The 16,365-nt window shown below is 38.9% G+C and overlaps 2 protein-coding genes across 3 annotated transcripts in view; both read right to left on the reverse strand.

The window, feature by feature from the left end:
* The window catches only part of LOC119497930 (integrin beta-1-like), a 53,858-nt gene that overhangs the window by 36,019 nt on the left and 1,474 nt on the right, over positions 1–16,365 (reverse strand). The window contains exons 2-3 of the mRNA XM_037786370.1: positions 9,014–9,018; positions 372–424 (exon numbers count right to left, since the gene is read on the reverse strand). The gene's annotated coding sequence lies outside the window, so the exon portion shown is untranslated. The remainder of the gene's footprint in view (positions 1–371; positions 425–9,013; positions 9,019–16,365) is intronic.
* Positions 9,627–16,365, reverse strand: part of LOC119497929 (neuropilin-1a-like) — a 106,833-nt gene continuing 100,094 nt past the window's right edge. For both annotated transcript variants that reach the window (XM_037786368.1, XM_037786369.1), the window contains exons 15-18: positions 15,151–15,452; positions 12,392–12,488; positions 11,791–11,835; positions 9,627–10,179 (exon numbers count right to left, since the gene is read on the reverse strand). In XM_037786368.1, the coding sequence (XP_037642296.1) occupies positions 9,905–10,179; positions 11,791–11,835; positions 12,392–12,488; positions 15,151–15,452 (719 nt within the window). In that variant the 3' untranslated portion in view covers positions 9,627–9,904. The remainder of the gene's footprint in view (positions 10,180–11,790; positions 11,836–12,391; positions 12,489–15,150; positions 15,453–16,365) is intronic.

The following is a 16,365-nucleotide window of genomic DNA, read 5'->3' on the forward strand; positions in this document are numbered from 1 at the left end:
ACATTATCTTGGGCTTTGGGAAACACTGATCAACATTTTTCCACCACTGAAAAACAATCAAGAAAATAATTAACAGATTAATCTGTTGGTTAACATGATTCTTCAAGGTGATTAATTGTGGATTCATCATTAACATTAACAGACTCCTACCTTACCAACGTCTCAAAAAAATTAAATAAAGGTAAAATATCGAAACTACTAGCATAAACTTTCTGTGGCAAAAAAAGTAGAATGATAAATATATTTATCATTCTATTTTTTTTGCCACAGAAATTGGAATTGTTTTGCTCTTATAAGAGCAAAACAATTCGTTCATTTTGGTCTAAACATCGCACACTGTGACAAATGTAGGTTAAAATAACAACACTTACCTTATATTGATGTTATACAGGCGTTTCCGTTGATTTAGAGTAGCATTAGTAACCTAAGATAAAAACGGTTACTGAGGAGGCGAGGACTAGCTAAAACTGTTATAAGGGTGCGCTTTGTTTGAGCTAATAAACCAACCGCACCGCTTCACCAAGCACCGCCCTTCTGCTCACAGCCCGTTAGTGGCTACTTTACTAACATTTATTAAAATATAAAAAACGGAACAAACACACCAGAGAGCAGTACACTATTCTCACCGCGGATGTGGTGAACTCATCACACACACACACACACGCACACGCACACGCACACGCACACGCACACGCACACGCACACGCACACGCACACACACACACACACAGACACACACACACACATATATATACTGTATATAAGACAAAATTATTGTTAAAAACACTAAGAAATTCAGACATTTAAAAAAAGCTATTTTATTCAGGTATTTTTTTTTTATCATGTACATTTTTAATTAATTAATACATTTTTTATATCATTTATTTTTTAATCATGTTAATTTGCAATTAAATAATTTATGTTTTAATGTAATTTATTTTTTATCATGTATATTTTTATTAATTAATTATTTTTTTAATGTAATTTATTTTTTATCATGTTCATTTTGAATTTTATTTTTAATGTGATTCATTTTTTATCATGTACATTTTTATTAATAAATTTATTTTTCAATGTAATTTTTTTTTATCATGTATATTTCTAATTTAATTTATCTAATTTAATTTATCTAATTTTATTTAATTGTATTTATTTAATTTCATGTTTAATTGTAGGGAGTCCTATACAGTTTTGAGCAGTGGTGGAAGAAGTATTCTGACCCTTGAGTAAAAGTACTAATCCCATACTGTGAAAATACTCCACTACAAGTAAAAGTCGTGCATTCAAAATCGAACTTAAATAAAAGTATGTAAGTATTATCAGCAAAATGTACTTAAAGTATGAAAAGGTATTCATTGTGCAGTAAAATGTCCCCTGTCAGTGTTTTACTATATGATGTTTGTGTTTTAATATTACTGCAGGTTTTAATGTGTATGTTGCATTTTACTACTGTAGATGAGGGCGAGCAGCACCCCCCAGAAGGTGGCGCTCTTATCGACCGCCTATATGGCCTATGACTTAAAGCAGCAGTGGGTAGAATTGGAGCAAATATGATTAATAAAAATACTTTTATAAAACGGTCACTATATCCTGACAGTAGTGCATGAGCCAGGTAATCTGAAAAAAATCATGTTCCTCTGTGTCCTCCGTTGTCCTCCGGTGTCCTCTGGTGTCCTCCGGTGCTCCTAATGGCATCTGTAAGATTTCACAGACCGGAGGAAAACAACCAATCAGAACTGATCTGGAGAGCCGTCTCTGAGCAGCTGTCGATCACTCACAAACTCCAATCAAATGGTCAAACTAGGCAGCGATCCCAAAGATTAGCAAAGATACCAAAAATGTCAGGCTGAATTTTAGGGAATTATGTATAAAATGATGCACGAAACCTAATATTAATATTTCCATTTGATGGAACGGTGCAGCTTCAATATAAGTATCATAGAGCTAGAACAAGGTGATACAGAATATATATGCTAGCATAAGTGTGAAAATAAGATAAAATAAGATGATTTTAATAACACTAAAGCTACTTAAATGGAAATAAAAAGGGAAAAAATAGATTTTAAAGTGTTAAACAATCTAACAGAGGAAGTTGAAATTGCTGACACGTGAAGTCTCCATCTCCATTTCTTTACATCACCGCACAATCATCCTGCCTCATACCTCTGATAATCTGCTCAGGGAGAGTTTGCTGAGTGCTGTTTTACAGTTTCAGTTTCACACACATTTAAACACAACCGCAGGCCTCAAATGATCAGGACACATCAGAGGGAAACGCTCAGGCACGGGACGGTGTTTACTGTTTAATTTCCCCCTTTGAGATATTCTAAACCAGTCTAGTACACATCATGGTGGCTTTACTGCTTGTAAGTCCACATCTTCCAACTAATGTATCTCTCATCATGCCGGTCTATAGCCAGATAAAGAGACAAAATGAGCTGTCTGCTTCTGTTGACCACCTGTTTGTTTTAATTTTGGTGAATACAACTGTTTTCAGGAATGTGGAATAAAATTAAAAACTGATAAAAAAAATCGTGAAAAATCCCTAATTGATCTGACTGTGTAGAGAGCCAGGGGGCAGCAGATGTGAAAATGGGGAAGTAAACACATTTATCATATTGTTCACTATGTTGAGATAAGATAAGATAGAACTTTATTAATCCCAAAGGAAATTCTTGTGCCAGAGATTGCTAAAAAATTACAACATAACATAAAAAAATACACAACAGTAAACAGTAAAGTTTGTATATAAAACTATTTAAAAAGATATATACTTTTTTGATACTTAGTCGCAAAATCTAACGAAATATTCAATCCATATTTGTTGGTGTTTAGCCTTTCAAAAACAACAATTTTACTCAGTCAAAAACCTATTCGTTCTACCGCTCACCGCAAACAAAGGAAGGCCTGCACCTGAATTAACGGGGCAGTCTAGCAGCAATCAAAAACAACACCATAAATTACATTTATTTAACCACAATACAAAAAAGCACTTTGGCTCTAGCGCTATTATATCAAATAAATGAATTCGTTACCTAAAGAAAGATCATATTATGTATCTACATTCACTTGGCGAATCTGTCAAGACATCATCACTTTATTGATCTTGATGAAATTGACGAGTAATATTCATTAAAGAAAGTTGATTCGATAAAAAAGACTAACTCATTTAATACACTGATTCCCTTTATTGAAATTGAGGATTTTGTTTGAGAATTTGTTATTTTTTTAGGGTGATGACGTCAAGGAAAATAGGTTGGAAACCACTGTCCTAATAGCACAAGTAATAATAACTTTTCTTACCTCAAGTAGTGTTTCACAAACTACAACTTTGTGGAGTGAGATTGATAAGATGCTATGAATTACACAGACAGAGTGTAGTAGAACACAAGAAGTAGGGGTAACTGCACTGAAACTCTTTGCTACACAGAAATGAGACAGCAAACCTGCAGAGACTGAAACCAGCAGGGTGTGGGGAAGTGGTAGAGTGGCACCAATGGGCAGGAAACCTCATCTAAACCGAAGCCACATAACTCAAGTTCACATGAGATTAGAGCTGAGCCGAGCTGGGCAGTTTAATGTAGCTAAAAAAACAAACATCCACTGATCTGAGGCTGTGACAGTTTTATGACAAATATAATGCCTTATTTTGTGTGCTGCTGGTATACATGAATGTTTCGATAGGCAACGCTGCCACTCGGTGGTCGAAGAGTGATGTGGCATGCAGACAGTGAAGCTTGCTCATGATATGAACTCTAATCCACCATTTAAGACTGTTTCTGAGGTTTTCTTTGGTCATGTCAGTGGATTTCGACATGTTCTATGTATCCTTATAGTGAAACTCAAAATAATTATACCTAAGAAGTCTGTGTGCACACTAAATCCATGTGATATTTGAGTATGCTGTACTCTTTAGACCCACAATGCAATGTAAAAAGGCAACAGAGGAGCTAAAAGTAAAATGTTAGAAGTAATTGTGCATAGTATTGGAAGAAGCTCAAGAAAGATATTGAAATGCTAAAAAACTAAAGGGAACATATCATGAAAAACTCACTTTTTTGAATGCTTGAGCACATACATTTGGGCATCTGAAATGCCTACCAACCCACAAACTGTGAAATAAGACAACCTGGGGCTGTCTAGATCAGAAAACATGTGATTCAACACGCCATTCAGATTTGACTTCCCTTTCTATGTCACATGCAGGCCCACAGCTTAAGGACTTTGCAAAGAGTGGTGCCTAGAAGGTAGCCCGCAAGTTGTGAAACTCTCGCAAGATGGTTAAGGTTAGGCATTGACCTTGAATAGTTATGGTTAGGATGGGTCGTCGTGCAGCTAGTCTTGTGGGAGTTTTTGCAAGCTTTTTCAAATTTTCACAAGTTTAGACATAACCTTTGCAACGGTGCACCAATAGATTGTATATACTGTAAGAAGTGGACGTACTTACCGGGACGTCACCCATTGGTTCGTGGACTGCTGTTTTGAAGCCTGGAGTTTGGCATTTTGGCCGTTGCTATTTTGTTTTTTTGCAACCAGAAGTGACACAAGGTAGCCACGCCCTCAAGCATCCCCTGCTTTATGGTCTATCTGACTCTAAATGGGACCATAATTTACTAAATGAACATCATGCTGTATTGAAGAAGACTTGAAACTAGCGATTGAGACCATAAACTCATGTTTACAATGTTTACTTAGGTAATAAATCAAGAGAGAAGTAGGCTCATTTTCTCATAGACTTCTATACAATCAGACTTCTTTTAGCAACCAGAGGAGTCGCCCCCTGCTGGCTGTTAGAAGAATGTAGGTTTAAGGCACTTCAGCATTGGCTTCACTTCTCAGAAACCGTAGCCCACTGGGTGCACCATATTTTTCTTGAAAGCCAATCAGAGCAGACTGGGCTTTTTCAGGAGAGGTCTTAAAGAGACAGGCGCTAAAATGGAGCATATCAGACAGAGGGTGAATACAGGTATATTCAGACAGACAGTATGAGGAAAATAATGTGTTTTTGAACATTAAAGCATATAAATACCTTCTAGTAGAAACCCCAAATACAAGTATGAATCTGAAAATGAACATCATATGTCCCCTTAAATGAACAGATTCACAGATGGCAAAATGACACCACAAAGTTCATTCGTAACTGTTCTGGAGCCTTAGACTGTATCACACAATCTCCCTCAGCAGTTACTTCCAGCCATGCAGATAACTTTTGTTAAATTACATTTAACATATTTAACAGCAACATCTAAATGTCCAAAGAAGCCAAAGGATTGTAATTTGGGCACACTGACCCTTTAAAACAAGTCCTTCTCTCTTTAAGGTAGAACAGAAACAGTAGAGCAGCTTTTACTTAAAACATTTATTTGATCCAATTCTTTGGAATGTAATAGTCAATGATCAGAGTCTGAGACAACAGAGACGGATGAGTCTGGGTGCTGACCAGAAAGTCAAAATACAAACAATACTTTTAGTCACTTAAGGCCTCACTGCTTTTTTTTTTTACTTCCTTATTTCCTTTCTTGTTTTTTTTTCTGGATCTGAGACAGCAAAAAAATTACAGAAGCAGTTTAAAAAAAACATTTCTTCTTGTCATACAAAGAAATAAAATAATAGAACAAATGGCACGTACATCAGTGACGGTACAAAAACAAGGTGATATTATACCAAGTAAATAAAATTGTTACGTTTCAAAGAGACGCATAATAAGCTTTTTCGAGAATGAAAAACATCTCTGTAAATTGTACTTTTCAGAGTTATAACATTGTCATCTGAAACGGTGTTAAAAAGAAGCAACAATAACACTGTCCTCTCCTCCCTTCCTTCTCATAAATCAACATCATAAACACAGATTATTTTTTTCTTTTTTAAATACATCAGTGCAACATTTGTTTTCACATCTAGTGCTGCAGCATCCTTTCTTGTCTGAAGGTTGAAGGAGCTTTATTAAAACAGACTGAAATTACATTGTCATAATCTTGTCTGGGTCTTTAGCTGTAAACATATTGATATTTCTGAACCAGTAATGAACATCTCAACAGTCAGAGCACCGTAACTTGATTGGAAATGTTCGTTGCTGCAGCCAGACGATGATTTAATTTAAACTGATTGAGGAGATTTCCTTTACAACAAAGTGTCTCTAAAGCCTCGTCGTAAAAAGAAAGATTTGAGAATTTTTAGCTCACGATGCCACATAATGCTACATTAAAAATGGGCAGATTGAACTTGAACCACACTGGGACAAACATTGCTCTCCCAGTGGCAACATGTTAAACTATCACACCTGCTTAATGGCTATTTAATCTTTGTAAGTAAAGTATCTGTCAGCATAAAGGAACATTCAGCAAGAATCATCCTGTTAATAGAGAGGCAAAGTCTGGTGGACCATAATGGGAACTTATTTGGGTAAAAATATAAACGGTAGTCAACGGAGAGAGACAAATATTTTTTTGATCCCATTTGAATTGCGCCATGAATCACACATATGATGTTTGTCAATTTAAAAGATAATTTTGCACATCAAGAAAGTGGTAGATGGTTGCAAAACCGTTGAAATATCAGACTGTGAAAATACATAATTAGAAAAACTAAAGTCGCATAAGTGACGTCTCTCTCTCTGAAGCTACGATGCCTGTGTGTTTCGTACTGGGATGTACTCACACCAGCAACCGGTCTCGATTTTTCTTTCTCTTCCCAGCTGATCAAAAAAACATGAGTCGCTGGATAAAACACATGAGGTAAGATAACGTTACATTTGTGTGTGGAATATAGCTAAGTTAGCTAGCTAGTGTTGGTGACGTATATTGTAGTTCAGTAAGCAGTTTCACACAAAACTAAATGATACTATGACAAACTGAGACTTTCTTGACTTGCAAAATGATCTTTTAAAGAGGACCTATTATGCTTTTCCCCTTTCCTTTAGTGCGTTATATAGTTTTTTGTGCATGTAAAAGCTCGCAAAGTTTCAAAGCCCAAAGTCTAGGCCAAAGGGAGTTACTCTCCCCCACAGAAACACGGCTCCTGAACTGCCTGAAACACTTTGATTGAAGTCCCACCTTCTCTTCCGTAATGCGGTGATGTCACCAAGTAACACCTCTGCATAATACCTAGTAGCATAACAGTTATGCTGCGTTCCATTTACCTCGGAAATCGTAGCTGGGAATGACGTCACACCCAGAGTTGACTGTGTTCCAGTACAACACGTTGGAAAACTTAATGGGGTTTGCTTCGGCCGGGTTAGCCTTTGTTAGCTACTGTTAGCAATTTAATGGCATTACGCCGGTATTTTGTGCATACAAACACTGTAGCAACATGTCCACAGATAGAAGTTGGACAGTACTGTGTGTACGACGGATTTAATGAGACACAAATAAGAGGGTGGAAAGAGGTTCTGCAGCACAGCCGGTATGAGAAAAATAAAGCCTTTTTTGAACAGTAAAGCATGCAAACATGAAAATGAGCATGATAGGTCCTCTTTAAATTGACAAACATCATATGTGTGATTCATGCCATAATTCAAATGGGATCAAAAAAAATATTTGTCTCTCACCGTTAACTATTGTACATATTTTTACCTAAATAAGGTCCCATGAAGGACACCAGAAGGGGCGGGATTTTGCCTCTCTATTATCACAGAGTGAACATTAAACATCTGTTGGAGGTTGAAGAGGTTGTCCATTGAAACCAATGACTTTAGTGACATTTCTGGCCTTCAAGACTCAATCCTACCACCTGTACAGTGCTATGAACAAGTGACCAGTATCACAACACATTTAGCTACGAAAGCTAAAACACAACAAAGCAGTTTTATTAGTACATTATTTATAAGGCTCATCGTTTTCAGTTTTTAACCAAATTTTGGCTGAAAAATACCCAGATGTGTTTTTAAAAGGAACTGATTTTCATCATATGTCCTCACAGAGTTGAATCCCTGCTGTAAGAGGGCACTGATCTCTGCAGATTACAGTTAAATGAGGCCCTTTTGCAGTGTAGACAGCTGAGAAGTTCAAATGGGGATAAAATGCAAATTAAGCTGCAGCAGAATCCCACAGAACAAACAAAGTGCTTTCACTACAAATTAGCTTTTTTCTTTCTGATGAACGATGAAAATAATGAGCCCTATAGTTTTACAAGGAGGCATTTCTGTTGGGTCTCTGCTCTGATTATAGTAAACTCATCTTTGTTATGAAAATGTGACTTAATTGTGTGTGTTATTTCCAGGCCATTTTAGCCTAAGAGAAATAGAAGTGTGAGGCAAGACAGTGTGATCAGCTGCCACCTGTTGGAGGTTGTTAAACATAATTTTTTGATCCTTCAAAGATTTCCCCTCTGATAGTCGACACAGGAAAAACACGGACGGAGAGCACAGCATTGTCATGGCAAACATTAGTATTTTCAGTCAGGACTGAAGCGTTCAGAGCGTCCTCATCCAGTCAGCTCAATAAAAGATACTTTCTGATGTCTGGACACACTTCTGGATAAAAAGGTTCAACAGTCACTTTGTGTGCCAGTGAGAAACGTTAGCCGATAGCAGTGAGGATATTTCAATCCCGACGATCCATCCTTGACGTGCTGTCACCGTCTTAGCGGTACTGAGGTTGTCCGTTTTACCCTGTACATAAAAAACTTCCCATGAGGCATCTCTCCATAATCTCTTTTCCATCGTTGTAAAAACCTTCCTGCTCCCAGAGCACAAACAGAAACTAAACAACGACATAAAAAAAATAATAATCACAAAATGGCAACCAGATCACATTTGTAAAAGAAACACAAACAACAGGTGTTGTGTTTCTGTCTGCGAAAACCAATATTTTCTGTACATTTTTAGAGATTTTTAGGGCGATTCCAACATAGAAAGGATACTGCGGCACTGGTGTCTTTTTCTATAGAAAAGGGCGCTCAAATATATTAAAACCTATGTACAATATGTTGGATGTGTCATGTGCCATGACCATGAGGCATTCAGGGCTCCTACACATTTTCCACTCCGTAGTTTTTCCCCAAAGCTTTCCAAAACCTAAACTGCTCAACTTGGATTTTAACATTTGAATGTGTCAGTACGACTGTCATCGAGGCAAGAAGATCTTCAGATCCACACCGATGCACGTGATATTTGACAGCACACTACTGCGACACAAATAAAAATGTGTAGTTGTTAAATCGCAATCTGGAAAAGTTTCCGGACTTTTCCCTCACGTTTGCCTGTAGGAACCCTGGATGGACGGCTGATGAGAAAACAACCAGCAGAAACACAAGGCAACAGAAAAATTGGAGGAAAAAAATAAAAGGCACTGTCGGAACTAGACACAGGTCAACGGGTCACGATGGTGCCCGCCTTCACACACGCACACACACACACACACACGCACATACACTTCATGCAGATAAACATGAGTGTAACGAACACATACGCACCTTAAATGCAGATGTGCATGAATGTGACACATGTACACACTCAGCTAAACAGCCAGATATCCGAATAGCAAACTCTCCACTCTTTCTGTGAAACTATGACATCTGAAAATAAAGACAATAAAGAAAAGGAAATCTTTCCATAAAAGTACACAAACGATACTCTCATCTGAATTGGTCTCAACACCAGCATGTGATTACATGAAATCAACAACGCACGCCGAAAAAACAAATAGAATCCTTTTAGTTTTCTTCTTTTTTTTTTTTGCTGTACAGATTCTTTATACACAGTGCCCCCTACAGGTCAGTCCCTTCCACTGCCGCTCCTGAGAAAAAAAATTACATTGGCTCACTTTCAGCCCACCCTGCCGTCCCATTGATGGCTTCAGCCCCCCCCCCCCCCCCCCCCCCGCCTCCTCTGTGTTCCTCCCTCTTGATTGGCTGCATCACGTGTCCAACGCGGAGCAAAATCGCAGCTCCGCCTCTCTTTAAATCCTCACGCCTCTGAGTAGTTAGTCTGTCCGTTCATCTTGTCCTTCTTTAGCTTCACGCCGTCCACCAGCTCAAAGTTATAGTTTTCCAGGGCAGATAAGTTCCTGTCCGTCATGCTGCCCTGCGAGCAGGCGCAGTACAGGACGACGCCGCAGATGGCGCCCAGGAAGACGCCCAGCGCGGACATGGCGATGATGGTGATGAGGATGGGGTCCAGGGTCTTCAGCATGTTACCCGGGCCGCCGAGCTCGCTGGTCTCCTGTGAGAGGGAGTCCATCGCTGCAAGAGAGAGAAAAGTTACGTTCCATTCAGATGACTGTGATTACAGGCTTAAAGGAGCAGACGGGTGGTTTTACATGTTCCGGATCATAAAGTCCAAAAGGCAGCGTTTTCCAGAAATGACCAAACTTTTTCCTCTCACTACATCCATGTTTCTTTATTGTTTGTCTTCTGGGTTTGATATCCCCACATTATAACTTTTCAATGTTGTGGGTTTTTTAGCAGCAGACTCTTAAATTTTGGATGTCAGATCTTCTGTGAAAGGGTGGCATGGCGGAGCAGTGGTTAGCACTGCCGCCTCACAACAAGAGGGTCGCAAGTTCTGGCTCTTGAGCTTTTTATGATTTTTCCGCTGTAAAAACCTTTGACTCTGATAGGTCAACAAAAAGAAACAATCATTCTTAACCCGGTTTTATCCAATGTTCAGATTTCATAAGATAATGCCTCATCTGTAATGTTTTTACACTATTCACCTGGGGTGTCTCTCCTTCATATAACTTTTACAGAAGAAAGTTAAACGTGCAGTAGACAGTATATTTTTAGCATCATTGGGCAAAAAAATCCCATGTTAACCTTTCAGCATATTGTAATTCAAGTGTTATGAGAGAAAACTAGACTTCTGCACCTCCTCAAACACTAGCCAGTGATGGGAAACTTTGACCAATCACGGGTCATTTCAGAAAGAGAGAGCGTTCCTATTGGCTGTGCTCCGGCTGGTGGGCGGTACTTGGTACTTTCTCATTTTACAGCTAAACCGTGCACTACAAGATCATTCTGAGAGCATTTGAGGAGAGAAATAGGCATTAATGTAACAGAATATTGATTCATATTTGATCCGCGCTGCCTAGTTTGACCGTTTGATCGGAGTTTGCGAGTGATTGACAGCTGCTCAGAGATGGCAGTCTCCAACTCGGCTCTGATTGGTTGTTTTCCTGCGGTCTGTAAAATCTTGCAGATGCCGTTAGGGGCACCGGAGGACACAGAGGAATATGATATTTTCAGATTACCTGTCTCATGTACGTCTGTCAGGATATAGTGACTGTTTTATAAAAATATTTGCTCCATTTCTACCCACTGCAGCTTTAAGGTCAACTGTTTGTTCTAATGGACTGGCTATCTCAAGAAAGTTTCAAGTCTGTGCAAGTTTAAATGAGAATTGAAACAAACTCTATGGTACACTTTGGAAAACTGATGCGGTCCTTTAAAGGAGCATTGTGTAGGATTTGGCGGTGATCTAGCGGTGAGGTCGCATATTGCAACCAACTAAAACTTCTCCCGTGTGCCAAGCGTGTAGGAGAACTACGGTGGCTGACGTGAAAACACGAAAACGCGAATGGCCCTATCTATATATCTAGAGACAGTGTTTTTACTTTATTGAAGAACAAACAAGATTTTTCATAGAGAAATGAAACTTGTAGATAGACAACACAGGTGTGATCCTTCAACTCTTATTTTGGTATAAAGGTAATGTCGTCCAAAAGACTATTTGTCTCACTTTTTTTTTTTTAGCTTACACAACTGCTCAATAGCAATTCCACCATTCTGTGTGCGAGTCTAAAATGAACACACTGACATTGTAAGGACAAAATTGGAGTCATTAATGTAACTTACGTAGGATGAAGATCTCAGTTGGTGGAGACGTTGGAGCTTCTGGATCTGGAGGAAGAAAAACAGCCTCCATTAAATTAAATTCAAACACAGCAGGTAAGGAAAGTAAAAACAAAGAAGAGCAACTTAATGAACTGTGAAACCAGAATTCTTTTGAGCGAGCACATCAAATAATGTATGACGGTATACATTTGGTAGGGCTGCACGGTGGTGCAGTGGTTAGCACTGGCGCCTCACAGCTAGAGGGTTGCAGGTTCGAATCCGGCTTGGGACCCTTCTGTGTGGAGTTTGCATGTTCTCCCCGTGTTAGCGTGGGTTTTCTCCGGGTACTCCGGTTTCCTCCCACAGTCCAAAGACATGCAGGTTAGGTTAATTGTGGACTCTAAAATTGCCCGTAGGTGTGAATGTGAGCGTGAATGGTTGTCTGTCTCTATGTGTCAGCCCTGCGATGGACTGGCGACCTGTCCAGGGTGTACCCTGCCTTCGCCCAATGTCGGCTGGGATCGGCTCCAGCCCCCCCGCGACCTCTAACGGGATAAGCGGTTGCAGATGGAGGAGGTTGGAGGTATACATTTGGTATACTGAGTGAGAAGAGAATACACACCTTTGCAGTCCTCAGCACTGAGTCCATCAATGATCTGGATGTTGTCCACAGCTATGTGACCTGCGCTGCGTCTGTCTGCGACGCCTTCCACCACCACCTACACATAACAACACACACACATTCATCGAAACAGGATTCATTCTGATAGCTAACATGCTACATGCTCAATGTTTTCAGCTAAAACCAATAAACCACACAAACTTTACGATCCTTAAAGGTGCAGTGTGCAATTTGGTTTTACATCAGTGTTTCCCATCCTTTAGGACGTAACCCACCAAGATAAATCTGAGGGGTCATGGCATAAATAAAATAATAATAAAATAATATATTTTTTGCTTTGCAAAATTCTGTTTATTTAAAAAAAAAAATCTAAATATTAATTTTCTCTTGTTGAAAATATTAAATTATTTCTTCTGACCTCTCAAGTTTATTAAAATGAAACAATATAAGGGCAGAAAATCACTATTTGGTTAAGCTGTTTTAAGTAGGGGTGCTGACCATGAACTGCAACGTCCCTGGTTTGATCCTGTTGCATGTCATAATAATAATAATAATAATAATAATAATAATAATAATAATAATCTTTAATCAATAGTTTTCAAATATAAAATCATAAAACCAATTCCAGTAACATAAGATAAAAAAATAAATAAAAAGGAAGTAGAAATGAGAAAAATAAAAAAGATATAAAAACAGAAATAAAAAGATAATAAATATAAAACAAAAACTCCAGTAAAATCAGGACAGGCTCTCAGATAAAGTATGTTTAAAGATTTAGAGAGAGGAGATCTCTCCTCTTGTTTCCTGTCATGTCTCCACTGTTAACGCTAATAAAGACATAAAATGCTGCAAACATATTTAAAACATTGCAAGTAGACAATTCTTTTTAAATAGGTTGGGAACTCTGTTTTACATGATCAAACAACATTGTTCTGCTTATTTACCTGAAAATATCTTATTCTGGCTTTTTCTCTTACATCAAATATGGACTGATGAAATAAAACGGGTGAGGATTTATTATTATTTTTTGGAAATCCATCCATTTTCTATACAAAGTAAGTGGAACTTATCCCAGCATGCACTGTGTCAGAGGCAGGGAACACGCAAAAAAAAAAAAAAAGAAGCCACAAGTACGACACAGGGCACATTTGAGTTTCTCATGTGGCAGTTCCAACTCAGGGCTTTTTCTATTTTTATTATAGTTTTCCTGTTTTTTCTGCCTCTTTCTTTAATAGACATAAAAGCTCTACAGATGTTTTGATGCTTTGAGACAAAAACTGTCCAAAGGGAGAGGAAAGGATCTAAAAATAACAATAAACTTTGATGTCTCAAATAGAAAGCTACAAATGATCCCCTTTAACCCCCCGAGACCTGACCGACTTTACTCTCTTTAGAGGCTGTCCCATCCACCGGTACCAACCACGTCATGTTAGCTTGTCGGGAACGAGGCTGAAAAACGCTCCAAAGTTAGGCTCCATTTATTGCGAGGAAAAACTGCCATGGCGATTTTCAAGGGGTCCCTCGACCTCTGACCTTTAGATATGTAAATGAAAATGGGTTCTATGGGTACCCACAAGTCTCCCCTTTACAGACATGCCCACTTTATGATAATCAAATGCAGTTTTTTGCATGCAGTATAAATGTGTTATTTGTGCCTATTCTAAAATTATGTGTTTGAATATTTCTGTATACTGGGGTCCCTAAACAGTCTTGAATTACATAAATTGGGTATCACTGTAAAGCTGAGACTCTTGTGGATCCAATGACCCCAACTGTATTGATGTGTGATGATGTTAGTCCCCATAGGAGACATTGTATTCATTCATTGTAGTGAGACCATTTTTTGAAACTTGACCTCACTGTATAAAATGACCTGTGGTGACCTCTAGGATAATCACAGCCTCATGAAACTTTACAGCCACAAACTAGAGACCTAGAGCATTCAGAGGATGGATGGATCAAACTAGAGACCTAGAGCATTCAGAGGATGGATTGATCAAACTAGAGCCCTAGAGCATTCAGAGGATGGATGGATCAAACTAGAGACCTAGAGCATTCAGAGGATGGATGGATCAAACTAGAGACCTAGAGCATTCAGAGGATGGATGGATCAAACTAGAGACCTAGAGCATTCAGAGGATGGATTGATCAAACTAGAGCCCTAGAGCATTCAGAGGATGGATGGATCAAATTAGAGACCTAGAGCATTCAGAGGATGGATGGATCAAACTAGAGACCTAGAGCATTCAGAGGATGGATGGATCAAACTAGAGACCTAGAGCATTCAGAGGATGGATGGATCAAACTAGAGACCTAGAGCATTCAGAGGATGGATGGATCAAACTAGAGACCTAGAGCATTCAGAGGATGGAAATTGCTGCAACAACTTATGAGACATAATAGAGCATGGGGATGACCATCATATACTGCGATCATTATGTTCTGAACCTTTATACACTTTCACTATTATTTTAATTAATTAATTCATGTTTATTCCTGATTTATGACTAGAACAATTTGTCACACAGTGCTGAGCTGCATCTCAAATTAATCCTCATGTTCCCAGCTTTCAGATGATGTACACCACTTCTATGTGACATCTACTGTTAACCTGCTATCTCCCCTAAAGACCCCCTGTACCCCCCTAAAAAAGACAAAAGCAGGTCTATTGTGGGTCTCAGAGGGTTAAGAATCATTTACACTCCTTTTTATCCAACAAAAGGACAAAAACCCATCAATAAATGACATATCTGTATTACCTGATATGAGACACTGGAGTGTGGCAGTAAGACTCGCCCCTCCCTCCACCGGCTGCCCTGGTGACCCCTGACCATCCACAGGATCTGACCCCCCTCCGCCTCCTTCCTCTGCTTGATGTGAAGGGCCCCCGCGTGTTCACCAAACATGTGATACCAGAAGGACATGCACAGGTCGGCATCCGGCGCGGTGATGGGCAGGCTGGCCAACCTGGCCACCTTCTCCTCTTCACTGTCATCATCGCCCGTTTTACTGGGTGCGTCTGGGTCCCCCAGCTGCATGTAGATGAAGTTCCCCGGTCCACCTGCAGGGGGGGGCAAAAGACAAGGTAAGAGGTGGCTGTGTGCTGCGTTTAAGGGCTCCTGACAGCGTGGGAAAAACATTGGTTCAGTTATTTGGACTCTATAATTTCAAAATAAGACCTTAAAGAATGTAAAAATACAGTCAGTAATACTGTTTTCTGTTTATTTTGAATGAAAACAGGCGTTGATATCAATCAATAAAAGGTTTCCAAAACTCTCAAGGGTTCATTATACATTCAGTTGATGGCTAAATGTAAATACCTATCTGTTTCTCTGTCTTTTCTTGAACTTAATGTCTGTGTGATTGTTTAGTATCTTGCCTCACATACTCCCAAAGATGTCAAATTCAAGGACTCGACAGTGTTGAAAACAAAGGGCTCAGTATGAGCACGCTTCAGGAGACGATATGACATGACATCTCAAAGGGCTCATTTTTTACTTGTGATCTGGTTCAGTCAAGAAATCAAGGTGAAATCATTCATCGTGGAGCTGCTGCCGTCTCCACTGAAAAGCATCCATCACTGGAGGTTTGAACGGAGAGAAGGTCAGCCAGCCGAGGCGCACTGATAAATCTGAGCTGTATTCCTTTAAAAAGTCAAGTTTTTTCAAGGCCGTTCATTCATTTTCAAAATGTTTTAAGGATGAAAGCATCTGCAAATTTATTCAGTGCTGACTATACAGCATATTCACAGACAGTTATGAATACGGTTCTGTTTCTCGGGTGTTTAAGGTGCATAATGTCGTCTACTAAGTTTAGTCAAAGGAAAATAAATACCCACCAAAACACATAAAGCTTTAGTAGAGCTGCAAAGATTAATTTATTAGTCGATTCTTTGTCAACTATTAAATTAATCGCCAACTATCTTAATAAATGATTAATCGGTTTGCGCCATTTTTAAGAAAAAGATTCTCTGA

This window comes from Sebastes umbrosus, chromosome 12, assembly GCF_015220745.1.
Source record: "Sebastes umbrosus isolate fSebUmb1 chromosome 12, fSebUmb1.pri, whole genome shotgun sequence".
In the NCBI taxonomy this organism is placed as follows: Eukaryota; Metazoa; Chordata; class Actinopteri; order Perciformes; family Sebastidae; genus Sebastes; species Sebastes umbrosus.